The sequence below is a fragment of the Capra hircus genome, chromosome 3 (genome assembly GCF_001704415.2).
Source record: "Capra hircus breed San Clemente chromosome 3, ASM170441v1, whole genome shotgun sequence".
Lineage (NCBI taxonomy): Eukaryota > Metazoa > Chordata > Mammalia > Artiodactyla > Bovidae > Capra > Capra hircus.
The window spans coordinates 61,639,286-61,653,582 of NC_030810.1; the positions used below are offsets into that span (position 1 = coordinate 61,639,286).

General features: G+C 36.5%; 1 protein-coding gene across 1 annotated transcript in view; it reads left to right on the plus strand.

The window, feature by feature from the left end:
* SPATA1 (spermatogenesis associated 1) overlaps positions 1 to 14,297 on the plus strand; it is a gene marked incomplete at its 5' end in the record, with an annotated part of 53,920 nt that overhangs the window by 18,544 nt on the left and 21,079 nt on the right. The window contains 2 exon segments of the mRNA XM_018046502.1: positions 9,022 to 9,136; positions 9,986 to 10,046. Of these exon segments, the coding sequence (XP_017901991.1) occupies positions 9,022 to 9,136; positions 9,986 to 10,046 (176 nt within the window).

A 14,297-nucleotide genomic window follows, 5' to 3' on the forward strand; every position in this document is an offset into this window, starting at 1 on the left:
ATATTGAAATAAGTCAGTTGGATTTTTTTTACCTGGTTGCATACAGCAAATAAATTGTGATAGAAAACCAAATATACTAAAAATTTATGAATTAAATGAATCCCCCCTCAATTAATGACAACAGTCTTTACAGCTTCAAAATACACTTATTCTTAATTAGTTGCATTTTTATTCATCTTCAGTTATAACAATTATTGCATTCTGCATTCTAAGTTTATACTATGCCTAGTGATATTCCAAACTTAGCCCCTTCTTGTGTGTGTGTGTGTGTGTTTGTGTGTGTGTGTGTTTGTGCTTAACCTTAGGTACATTTAACATGGGCTTCCCAAGTGGCACAGTGATAATGAATCGCCTGCCAATTCAGGAGACACAAGCAACACGGGTTCTATCCCTGGATTGGGAAGGCCCCTGGAGGAGGAAATGGCAACCCCGCTCTAGTATTCTCGCCTGGAAAATCCCAAGGACAGAGGAGCCTGAGGCTACAGTCCATGGGGTCTCAAAAGAATCCGAAAAGACTGAGCATACACACATTTAATGTGATCATTGAGAGGCTTTACCTTATTTTTTTTTATCTAGGTATATCCCTGCAGTTATATATATGGCTTTCAGTCATGGTATCAATTAGAGGTTAAATGAAAAAACACCTGGGAAAAAAGTTAATTGTGGAATTCCAGTAGTCTTGAAAAGTACAAGATCAAGTAACTAATGAAGTAGGCAATTACCCTACATAAAGTTATGAGTAGTATCATATTTTATACCCTAGGCTACTGGCCAAGTCCCTGAACTATGCTACTTGTACAAAACCCAAAAAAAGTATTTTATTAAGAATATTTAATCATGAATTTTGTGTAATTGTAATTTTTAAATAGTGTTAATTTCTTGGTGCTTCACATCAAAAAAATTAACTGTAATTTAACTGAGAGCCTAGTGTATGCCCGTTTTAAAAAGTTCTAGAAACGTCAACAACTATTAAGAAGAAAATAAGGATTAACAGTAGTTTCACCATCCAGAGATAGCTGTTGTAAAATGAAAGTGAAAATTGCTCAGTTGTGTTTGACTCTTTGCAACCCATGGACTATATATAGTGCATGGAATTCTCCAAGCCAGAATACTGGAGTGGGTAGCTTTTCCCTTCTCCAGGGGATCTTCCCACCCAGGGATCAAACCCAGGTCTCCCACACTGCAGGCAGTTTCTTTACAAGCTGAGCCACAAGGGAAGCCCATAGCTATTAGTATCTGTTAGTATTTTGGTGTATATTCTTGCAATTTTTTTTTAGTTCATATAAATATTTTTTAACTTTTGAAAAATGAGGACACATACAAACTCTTAAATCCTCTTTTAGAAAATGTCACAGACATGTCATGCCAATAAATATAGATCTACATCATTATAGAATTCTCTTGTGGTATGTTTGTTTATATAACCTTGATTTAATATTCTTACTATTATGAATGGTGCTATAAGCAACATTTTTCTAAATACAATGCTTTTATTCTAAATAAATTCTAAATTTATGCATTCTAACTACATGCATTTATCCTATTATCTTTTTAGAAGTTTAATGGCTGTTTCTCAGGGAATGTGTTTTGTTTGTTATTCTTATATTCATCTGTTTACTTTTTTAGATTCTATGTATAGTGAGTGAAGTGAAGTTGCTCAGTCGTGTCCGACTCTTTGCGACCCCATGGACTGTAGCCTACCAGGCTCTGAAGAGCCTCTCAGTCCATGGAATTTTCCAGGCAAGAGTACTGGAGTGGGTTGCCATTTCCTTCTCCAGGGGATCTTCCCAACCCAGAGATCGAACCCAGGTCTCCCGCACTGCAGGCAGACGCTTTACCGTCTGAGCCACCAGGGATGTATAAATGATAACATATAGTATTTGTCTTTCTCTGACTGGCATATTTCACTATGCTTCTTAAAAGAGCTTTCCAACCTTGTGTGCCTCTTTCTGGTGAATCTTCCTCCTTCCCCAATAAAAAGAGTACTCTGATTTTTTTTTTAATTATATATTTTTTACAGTGCTGAGTCTGTTGCTGTGTGCGGGCTTTCTCTAGTTGCAGTCAGCAGGGATTACTCTCTAGTCACAGTGCACGGTCTTCTTATTGTGGTGGCTTCTCTTGTTGTAGAGCACTGGCTCTAGGGTGTGTGGGCTTCAGTAGTTGTGGCGCACAGGCTTGGATGCCTCGTGGAATGTGAATCTTCCCAGACCAGGGATCGAGCCCATGTCCCCTGCATTGGCTGGTGGATTCCAAACCAGTGACCACCAGGGAAGTCCTACTTGATTTTTTGAGATAATTATTTTCTTATTTTTTTTATAGTTCTATTACAACCTCAATATGTATTCCTTAATAATAATTTAGTTTTGTTCTTTTTGAATTTTATTTATAATCATATTGAAACTTTTTTCTTTTACTTGACATTATAACTGAAAGATTCAACAATGTTGTAATGTATAATACTATTTCATTTCTTTTTACTGTTGTATAATATTTTCTTATATGATCATATCATGATTTCTTTACCTATTCTGCTGACAGACAATTGGTTTCCAATTTGGGGCTATTACAAATATGCTATTTTGTACATTCTTGTACATGAGTCCTAAATGCATATGTGCAAAAGGATCTCAAAAAAGTATAACTACAATTAGCATTGTATGTACACATTCAACTTTACTAAATAATTTCCATGTGTTTTCCAAAGTGACTGTACCCAATAGCAAAAAGTTGTTTCTAAAAGTTGTATCAAAAAGTTCCCGTTGAACCATAATCTTACTGTCAGACTACATTCTGGATAATTTATTCACCTCTTTCTTCCAAATCTACCTTACCAATTCTCTTTTTCAGTTCAGTTCAGTCACTCAGTCGTGTCTGACTCTTTGCGACCCCATGAATCGCAGCACACCAGGCCTCCCTGTCCATCACTAACTCCCGGAGTTCACTCAGATTCACGTCCATCGAGTCTATGATGCCATCCAGCCATCTCAACTTCTGTCATCCCCTTCTTCTCCTGCCCCCAATCCCTCCCAGCATCAAAGTCTTTTCCAATGAGTCAACTCTTCGCATGAGGTGGCTAAAGTACTGGAGTTTCAGCTTTAGATTCCTTCCAAAGAAATCCCAGGGCTGATCTCCTTCACAATGGACTGGTTGGATCTCCTTGCAGTCCAAAGGACTCTCAAGAGTCTTCTCCAACACCACAGTTCAAAAGCATCAATTCTTCAGCACTCAGCCTTCTTCACAGTCCAACTCTCATATCCATACATGACCAATGGAAAAACCATAGCCTTGACTAGACGAACCTTATTTGGCAAAGTAATGTCTCTGCTTTTGAATATGCTATCTAGATTGGTCATAACTTTTCTTCCAAGGAGTAAGCATCTTTTAATTTCAAGGCTGCACTCACCATCTGCAGTGATTTTGGAGCCCGAAAAAATAAAGTCTGACACTGTTTCCATTGTTTCCCCATCTATTTCCCATGAAGTGATGGGACCGGATGCCATGATCTTCGTTTTCTGAATGTTGAGCTTTAAGCCAACTTTTTCACTCTCCTCTTTCACTTTATCTGCTATTAAACCCTTACACTGAATTTATAATTCCAAATTATTTATTTCTCTTTTCTAGTCATTCTCTGCTTAAACATTTCTTCATATTTTTCATGGCCATTTGGATTTGTCTTCATTCAAGCGTTTTGCCTATTTTATGTTCTCTTAAATATTGACTCATTTTGTCATTGTTGTTCAGTCAGTCACTCAGTCATATCTGGCTCTTTGCAACTCCATGGACTGCAGAATATCAGGCCTCTCTGTCCTTCACCATCACCCACAGCCTACTCAAACTCATGTCCATTAAGTCAGAGATGCCATCCAACCATCTTATCCTCTGTCATCCCCTTCTCCTGCCTTCAATCTTTCCCGGCATCAGCGTCTTTTCTAATGAGTCAGTTCTTCGCATCAGGCAACCAAAGTATTGGAGTTTTTCGGCTTCAGCATCAGTCCTTCCAATGAATATTCAGGACTGATTTCCTTTAGGATTGACTGGTTTGATCTCCTTGCAGTGTAAGGGACTCTCAAGAGTCTTCTTCAGCATCACAGTTCAAAAGCATCAATTCTTTAGCACTCAGTTTTCTTTATGGTCCAACTCTCACATCCATATATGACTACTAGAAAAACCATAGCTTTGACTAGATGGACCTTTGTTGGCAAAGTAATGTCTGTGCTTTTTAATATGCTCTCTAGATTGGTCATAGCTTTTCTTCCAAGGAGCAAGCATCTTTTAATTTCAAGGCTGCAGTCACCATCTGCAGTGATTTTGCAGCCCCCCCAAAATAAAATGTGTCACTGTTTCCATTGTTTCCCCATCTATTTGCCATGAAGTGATGGGACCAGATGCCATGATCTTAGTTTTCTGAATGTTGAGTTTTAAGCCAGCTTTTTCACTCTCCTCTTTCACTTTCATCAAGAGGCTCTTTAGTTCTTCTTTGCTTTCAGCCATAAAGGTGGTATGAGGTTATTGATATTTCCCCTGGCAGTCTTGGTTCCAGCTTGTGCTTCATCCAGCCCAGCATTTTCTCATGATGTACTTTGCATGTAAGTTATTATAAGCAGGGTGACAATATGTACAGATATTTTTCCAGCATTTGTATGTGTGTATGTGTATGCATGTGTGTATATTTCTATGTAATTCACTCTAGATTTTAGTTTGTGGCTTGTCTTTTTATTCTCTTTATATTCTTTTGAGGAAAGGAATTCTTAAATTTTGTCAGCTGTTTTAACAATTATAGAGATGAGTGTTGACATTTTCAGCTTTGTTTTGTTTTGTGCATTTTGAAGCTCTGTTATGAGATGTGTGCACAATTTAAGATTGTTATGTTTTCTTGAAAAAAATTGACTTCTATGTTATATGTAATGTTTCTCTTTATGTCTGGTAATGGTCTTCAATTTGAAATTCACTTAGTCAGATATTAATATAATCATCCTAGCTTTCTTTTGATTAATTTTTTGATGGTATATCTTTTTCTATTTCACTTTTATCTGACTTTATATTCAAAATGGGTTTCCTGTAAACAACATATATTTATACCTTACTTTTTAATCCAGTTTGACCATCTATACCTTTTATTAATATTAGGCATGTTTAGACCATTTACATTTAATGTAATTACTGATGTGGTTGGTTTTAAATGTACCATTTTATTATTTATTTTCTATTTGTCTCATCTGTTTTCTGTTTCTTCCTTGGTTTTTTTTTTTTTTTTCAATTGAGTAGTTTTTTTTTTTTTATTCAATTTTATCTCCACCATTGGCTCATTAGTTATTCCTCATTTTAAAAAGCATTTAGTGGTTACTGTAGGTTGATGGTCAGAAAACACCTTTCTTTTTTCAATTTAAAGCCATGCCCTATGGCTTATTTTTTTAATAAATAAACTTTTACTTGAACACAGCCATGTCCTTTCATTTACATATTGTCAATGACTGTTTTTGCACTGCAATGATAGAGTTGAACAGCTGTGACAAAGACCATGGTCTACTAGCCTGAAATATTTGCTGTCTGCATCTTTAAGAAGTGTCTCTAGCATATACATTATATACACTTAATTTGAAGTATACTTTCAGTTATATACAACTTCATATATAGTATAAGAAGCTTACAGTAATATACTTCTATTCCCCCCCTCAAATCTTTTGTGCTATTGTTGTTGTACATCTTACCCCTATGTATGTTACAAACTCCATAATACATTTTTATTGTTTTTGCTCTTACTGTGCATTATCTTTTAAAGAAATTTTTAAAGGGGGGAAATGACTTTGTTAAATTTAGCAGAGAATTTCTTTCCCCTAACCTAGTAGTAGTAGTAAACCAATGCTTCGTATGTTTGTGATCCTGGGCTCAAGATGGCCCTGGCCAGCTTTTGCTTCCAATCTTCCTTTAGGCTTTATCTAAGACTAGGAGTGGGAAGATTTCCTATACCCTCCTCAGTAATAAAAATTTACAAGGCTGAAATTGGTGGAAGAGGAGTTACCTATTTTTTCCTCTAGGGTATATGGCTTTTGCAAGTATTCTTCCTCCAGAGCCAGTGGATTTTTGTCCAGTCCCTGTGATGGGAGAGTTTTGTGCTCCTTTCCCATTGGCTTAAGGCTCTTGCTTTTTGTGAGAAAAGAGTGTTAAGAAAGATAGGGTTTCTTATTCACACACATTCATACCTGTGTGTCACAGATGACTCTTTTGGGTCTCCTGCCCTACCCCCAGTCTTTCTTATGAGTGTGTGATACAGGTACGTGGAAAGGACCTTGCTATGAATATTGACTACCTTTTGTGTCTGGGGATCCTAGAAATTCCTATCTTAGTAGCCCATATTAGCCTTTAGAATTCCTTAAAATTTTATCTCTTTTGTTTTTTACTTCTTCCTTTATTTTTTTCTTAATATTTATTTATTTTTGGCCATGCTAGGTCTTCATTGCTCTGTGGACTTTTCTCCAGTTATGGCAAGCAGGGGCTACTCTCTAGTGGTGTGTGGGTTTCTCATTGCGGTGGCTTCTCTTGTTGTGGAGCACAGGCTGTAGAGCACAGACAGGTTCAATAGCTGTGATGCATAGGCTTAGTTGCACCATGGTATGAGGGATCCTCCTGGATCAGGGATTAAACTCATGTCTCCTGCATTGGCAGATGGATTCTTTACCACTGGGCCATCAAGGAAGCCTCCTTTTTACTTCTTCAAACAATGACAATTACTTCCTCCAATGCTCTGCCAAAAATGAAAGATCTTATTTTCTCCTTGGAGGAAATTAGAATCTAATTTCTTATAAACTTAACTCTGATGAGTCCAGTTATTATTTTATAGATTGCGTTTTTCTCCTTGTTGGGCTGGGAGCAGTTTTGTCTTTCTATATCCTCAGCAAAAGTGGATCTGCAGTTCTTTAGTCAAGTTTGTCAGCATTTTCTTTCATGGTTAGTGCTTGCTCTGTATTAAGATGTCTCCTTTAAAAAATCCCTTTTCTACCCTGAGAGCATTGAGATATGGTCCTGTATTATATTACAAATATTTTATGGTTAGCTTTTCGCATTTAGTTCATTCATATACCAGGAATTTATTTTTATGTGTGATGTGAGAAGAAGTTCCTTAATTTTTATCATATGTGCACTATCATTTATTGATGATAGTTGTAGTGTCTTAAAATTGTCAGATTGCTCTTTAGTGGTGCTTGAGAATACAAAATATCTGAGCTCTAACATTGTGATATTATCAAAATATAACTGATAAAAATATGCACAGTATATTTCATTGGTTCTTTAATGAAGGAGAAAAGATGTATTTCTTATTTTTTCATATTAAAATGGATAGTCGTTTCTATTAGTTATCTTTTATTCTTTTACAGCACTACACATCTCTATATTTTTTGACATGCCTCAACTTTATCATGTTTAATCTTTGATTGTTGTTGCCCCCAAGCCAGTACACTTTCTTATTTCTTTCGTTCCATCATTCTTCCAGTTGTTCAGACTTAAAGCCTTGAAAATTTCATTATTGTAAAATGATAGATTCTTAGTTTAAAGGAAACTTAAAAACCATCTTGAGTGGCCTTCTGCTTATATCTCCTTTCTAGTCTATCTTCTAGACTGCCATCAGCATCATTCTTCTTGTTACAAGTTGGATTATTTATCTTCCTATTTAAAAACCCTTGAAAGAGTCACTGATTAAGCCCCCTTAAAAAGGCATAGAGAACTATTCATACTCTTGACTTCAGATCCGGGTTACAAATGTTGGGCCATGCAGCCCAATTCCAGAAGGCTTTCTTCACATAGATTATGATATGAATGGAGCTTTCAGGCTTTGTTTAATGTGGTAGTTGATCGGTAAAGCATCTGCCTGCAATGCAGGAGACCCAGGTTTGATTCCTGGGTCAGGAAGATCCCCTGGAGAAGGAAATGGCAATCCGCTCCAGCACTCTTGCCTGGAAAATCCCATGGATGGAGGAGCCTGGTAGGCTACAGTCCACGGGGTCACAAAGAGTCAGACACAACTGAGTGAGTTCACTTTCACTTTCATTAGTAATAGTACTATTATTATTGCCTGGAAAATTCCATGGACAGAGGAGCCTGGCAGACTATATATAGTCCATGGGGTGGCCAAGAGTTGAATACAACTAAGCAACTGAGTACACACACACACACACTATTATTATTATAGTTTGGTGGTAGGAAAGGGAGGAAGAAACACCATGTTGTACAACTGGAGGTACATAGGGATTTAGCTGCAAAATCCTTGTTGGCAAAGCTAAAAAGTTTTGCAGGTAATGGGAAGCCATTTGAAGTTTTTAACAGGAATGGTGTTATTGGATTTCAGTTCCAGAAAAACAATGTGGGAGACAATATGGAAAATAGACTGAGGTGATAAAGACATGAACTAGGAAATGCTATGGAATGGAAATCAGAACTTGAAGTCTTAAGACTTCTAATGATTGCATACTGTGCAGAAAGTGTTTTCTATGCACTATTGCCGTTTTAGAGCTAAGGAAACTGAAATGAGAAATAACTTACCTGAGGTCACACATGCTGTGATAATGCCTAGACGGGAACACTTATATGTTTGTGTATGTAAAATAACAAATGACATATGCTCTGTATTTATACCCCATGCTTCCCAGAGGAGGATCCTCAGAATACTATTTTAAAACATACTTTTGGCAAAAGCTTTTTAGAGATAACTAGATTTGAATAAAACTCACCTCACCTTGTATATATTGTACATAAAAAAAGAGAAATCCTACAATAGGTGTGTGTCTTTATGGGATTTGTGTTCCTGTTACGATTGCTTTAATCCAATTTTCCCCAAACTGAATTTACCAAAGAATTCTCCTTTTGTATAAACTAAAGGTTTCATGAAATTCAGTTTGGAAATAATAAAGTTCATGGAGATATTGAAACATGGATAAGAATATATAGTATGTACATATAAAAATTTATTATTTTAGTATTTTCTTAATATTGTAAACTTTCTTTGCTATGGGTGGATATCAGCATCAGCTGGGGGAAAATCTACTCCAAATGAGAATCAGTTCGGAAATAATCAAACTGGAAATCCTGAATTGCCAGGATCACAGGAAGATACAGATAATGATTATTTTAGCGACAGTAAAAGGTAATTAGTATGAATGTTGATTCTACATGTCATAATCTATAAGAGTGAGATAGCCAGGGTACTATCTTAGATTCTTCTAATTAAAACAAGGACCAAGTGAAGTTCATGACATTTTTAACTAAAACCCCCTTGATTCTGATGTTTACTGTTGTATGCTAGTATTTCCCTCCAATATAATGGGGGATAATGTATTGCTTAAATTTATTCTATTGTAATTATTTTGTCATCAGGAGCAACCTAAATGGCAGAAAAGTTTCTGTCCTCATTTTTGTTTCCTAGAATTAATTTTTCTGGCTCTTTTACATTCCTGGTTATGGTAAACTAATCATTATGCTTGTGTTTCACATTGGTATAATTTCAGTCAAAATTATAGTAGTTAAACCACAGCTTTGCATACAGCCTTTTGAAATTAAAGTAAGGAATTTTATAAATAATTATTCTCAAAATAACTATAAACAAAGTATGTTTATTAAATTTCCAGTTAGTTACCTTGCTATCAACATTGGACTGTAATTTGATTTTAACTATAATGGACGAGTTTGAGCAAACTCTGAAAGATGAGAAGACAGGGAAACCTGGTGCACTGCAGTCCATGGGGTCACAAGGAATCAGACACAACTTAGCAACTGAACAACAACATAATGAAATATTATCTTATAATTCATGCTAAACATAGTTTATGTTAATCATTAATGAGTTTGAAAGATAACGTAATAGTTTTGAGATGACTTTAAAATTTTTTAATGTTATATTTGTGTTTATAGAATGTTAAACAATTAAAAACATGAAAAGCTAATATTCATGGAATCATTTTTAATATGACTTTCAATTTTATCATTCCCTTTTAAGTCAGTTTCTTTGGAAAAATGAAGATGATAGAGCTAATATCATTAGAAGAGAGGATAATCAGGTATGATTTCTAAATTTTTCTTAAATGTGATATTGTACCATATTTATACTGAAATTGAAATGAAACTGCAGATTAAAATGCCTAAGTTTTCTACCTAATACATTAGAGACGGGGGAGATAAACTTCAAGAAAATTCAGGAGCCTACCAATTCAGTGAAATTTCTGGGAGTTTTATGGTCTGGGAGATATGTTGAGATATGCCCTTTAAAGTAAAAAACCAGGTATTTGAACCTTGCCCCAGCTACACCCGATGTAGAGTCATTTGACCTCTTTCGAATTTGGAGATTTATTGCATTCAGATGTGTGGCTCCAATCTTTCCTTTTTTTTTTAAAATTAAGTAATCTAAAAGACTACCAACTTTGGGCAGAAACAGCTCACAAAGTGATCCAAGAGACACAGCAAGCAGTGCTGCCAGTTGTGTGTTAACATTCATCTAGTCCAATGATACCTGATATGTAATAGGTTGGAATGCTGAATGGAGTCTGAGACAAGTCCTGGTAGAAGAATCACAGCTCAGAGCCTTTGCGTTTTGGCATAAAGGCATGCCATCTGCAGCAAATAATTATTTTGTTGTTGCTGCTGCTGCTGCTGCTAAGTCGCTTCAGTCGTGTCCGACTCTATGCGACCCCATAGATGGCCTCCTACCAGGCTCCTCTGTCCCTGGGATTCTCCAGGCAAGAACACTGGAGTGGGTTGCCATTTCCTTCTCCAATGCATGAAAGTGAAAAGTAAAAGTGAAGTCGCTCAGTTGTGTCTGACTCTTAAAACATACTATCTTTACACTTAAAAATAAAAATTTTTCCACCTGGTGGGTACTGAATACTATTTCACTGTGGCCTGAATTTTAATTTCCCAAGTTACCCATACAGTTGGTTTGATCCTGTTTATATATTTTATGGGCTCCATTTTAATAACTTTTTTGAAAAACTACATTTTCAAGTATTTGAAGTATATTTCTCTTATTGCAAATCAAGATACTAACTTCTCATTTCTTCTTATTTACACTTATTTGGTATACCTCATCTTCCTCCTCTACTTTTTTCCCCAACTTTTCTGGATTGCATTGTTTTAGGTACCTCTTTATAGACATCATAAAGTTGGGTTTCATTTTGTAAACAGTCTGAAAGTCATTTTCATTTAGTAGATGAATTATCTCCTTTTATGTTATGATGGGATTGATATATTTGACCTCAAATTTGTCATTTTACTTTGCTATAGTTACTATGTGGCTTATTTATACTTTCCCCCTTCCTCGTATGTAGGAAGGTTGAATCTTATTCTAGTGTTTACCTTCATACTAATATAAATTTTTGTTAGTATTCCTCACCCTCCTTTTTCCTTTTTTAAAATTTATGCTTCTTCAAAAATTTCAAATTTTTGATTCGTTACCTCTTAAATTATCCTCTGATTCCTACCTTACATTCAAGGTGATTAAAAAGTCATCCCTCTCTCTTTTCTTCCCTCACATACTTTTAGTTGTATCATTTCTACTTTGTCAAAGAACAGAGCATTTATGGGCTGTGCTTCTTGTCTTCTCCTCACCCTTGTTTTAGTCTCAGATCTATAATTAAATACGTTCAACACTTACTGCCAGTTCTTTTGCACAAGATTTTTCAATCATTTCCTGGCTGGGTTAAGTTCCACTTATTTAAAAACAGCTCCTACATACAATATTCCCTTATTTCTTCCATATTTAAATCTGTCTAGAGCAGGAATAGACAAACAAGGCTCAAAGCCAGTTTAGTGAAGCATGGGACCGAAAAAAAATTTTTTTAAGTTGGAAAAAGAAGAATTATGACAGATACCATTTGTGGCCTGCAAAACCTAAATTATTTATTCTGAGGCCTTTTACAGAAGAAGTTTGCTCATCCCTGCTTTGAGCCTTGATACTTGAGGGATAGCTCAATTGTCTGTAACATCCTCGGCTTATGCAATTTTTCCTTGAATTTATTTAAATGTTCCCCTATTGATGTCTTATTCTATTTATTACTATTAAGAAGTGTGATGCCAAATTGATTTTATTTTCCTTGTAAATTGGTTTGGGTATTTTCTTCTGGAAGGCCAGAGTATTCTTTTAATGTGTAGTAGTTTTATCAGGCTGTACTTCAGTTGAAAGTTCTAGGTCTGGTTTTTATGAGTATCTAATGGCTACATTGGAGAAGGCAATGACAACCCACTCCAGTACTCTTGCCTGAAAAATCCCATGGATGGAGGAGGCTGGTAGGCTGCAGTCCATGGGGTTGCTAGGAGTTGGACACGACTGAATGACTTCACTTTCACTTTTCACTTTCATGCATTGGAGAAGGAAATGGCAACTCACTCCAGTATTCTTGCCTGGAGAGTCCCAGGGATGGGGAAGCCTGGTGGGCTGCCATCTATGGGGTTGCACAGAGCCGGACACGACTGAAGCGACTCAGCAGCAGCAGCAGCAGAGGCTCCTTTTAGGGCTTCCCTGGTGACTCAGCTGGTAAAGAATTCACCTGCAATGTGGGAGACCTGGGTTAAATCTTGGGTTGGGAAGATCCTCTGAAGAAGGGAACAGCTACCCACTCCAGTATTCTGATCTGGAGAATTCCATGGACTGGGGAATCCAGTCCGGGGGGTCGCAAAAAGTCGGACATGACTGAGCAACTTTCACTAGTGGGCCCTTTCAGTATGAAAATCAAGACTTCTTTTATTTCAACAAATTATAGTTCTAGAAAACAATATAAATAGCAGATCAATTCCATGTTTTTTGTTTTTTGTTTTTCAGGGACCCCAGTTTGTCTTTTTTGGTTCTTCTTTACCTTCTATTCCTGTTACTTTCTCTCTGATCAAGTTTACCATTTCTTTTTTTTTTTTTAATTGGAGGCTAATTACTTTACAATATTGTAGTGTTGTTTTATTTTTTTACCAAACATTGACATAAATCAGCCACGGGCACACATGTTTTCCCATCCAGAACTCCCCTCCCACCTCCCTCCCCACCCCATCCCCCAGGGTCATCCCAGTGCACCAGCACTGAGCACCCTGTTTCATGCATCAAACCTGGACCAGCGATCCACTTCATATATAATATACACATATCAGTGCTACCCTCTCAAATCATCCCACCCTCACCTTCTCCCACAGAGTCCAGAAGACTGTTCTTTACATCTGTATCTCTTTTGCTATCTCGCGTATAGGGTCATTGTTACCATATTTCTAAATTCCATATATATGCGTTAGTATACTGTATTGGTGTTTTTCTTTCTGACTTACTTCACTCTGTATAATAGGCTCCAGTTTCATCCACCTCATTAGAACTGATTCAAATGCATTCTTTTTCATGGCTGAGTAATATTCCATTGTGTATATGTACCATGGCTTTCTTATCCATTTGTCTGCCATTGGACATCTAGGTTGCTTCCATGTCCTGGCTATTATAAACAGTGCTGTAATGAATACTGGAGTACACGTGTCTCTTTCAATTCTGGTTTCCTTGGTGTGTGTGCCCAGCAGTGGGATTGCTGAGTAGTATGAAAGTTCTATTTCCAGTTTTTTAAAGAATCTCCACACTGTTCTCTATAGTGGCTGTACTAGTTTGCATTCCCACCAACAATTTAAGAAGGTTCCTTTTTCTCCACACCCTCTCCAGCATTTATTGTTTGTAGACTTTTTAATAGCAGCCATTCTGACTGGTGTGAGATGGTACCTCACTGTGGTTTTGATTTGCATTTCTCTGATAATAAGTGATGGTGTGTGTGCCCAGCAGTGGGATTGCTGAGTAGTATGAAAGTTCTATTTCCAGTTTTTTAAAGAATCTCCACACTGTTCTCTATAGTGGCTGTACTAGTTTGCATTCCCACCAACAATTTAAGAAGGTTCCTTTTTCTCCACACCCTCTCCAGCATTTATTGTTTGTAGACTTTTTAATAGCAGCCATTCTGACTGGTGTGAGATGGTACCTCACTGTGGTTTTGATTTGCATTTCTCTGATAATAAGTGATGTTGAGCATCTTTTCATGTGTTTGTTAGCCATCTGTATGTCTTCCTTGGAGAAATGTCTGTTTAGTTCTTTGACCCATTTTTTGATTGGGTCATTTATTTTTCTGGAATTGAGCTTCATGAGCTGCATGTATATTTTTGAGATTAATTCTTTGTCAGTTGTTTCGTTTGCTATTATTTTCTCCCATTCTGAAGGCTGTCTTTTCACCTTGCTTATAGTTTCCTTCGTTGTGCAAATGCTTTTAAGTTTAATTAGGTCCCATTGTTTATTTTTGCTTTTATTT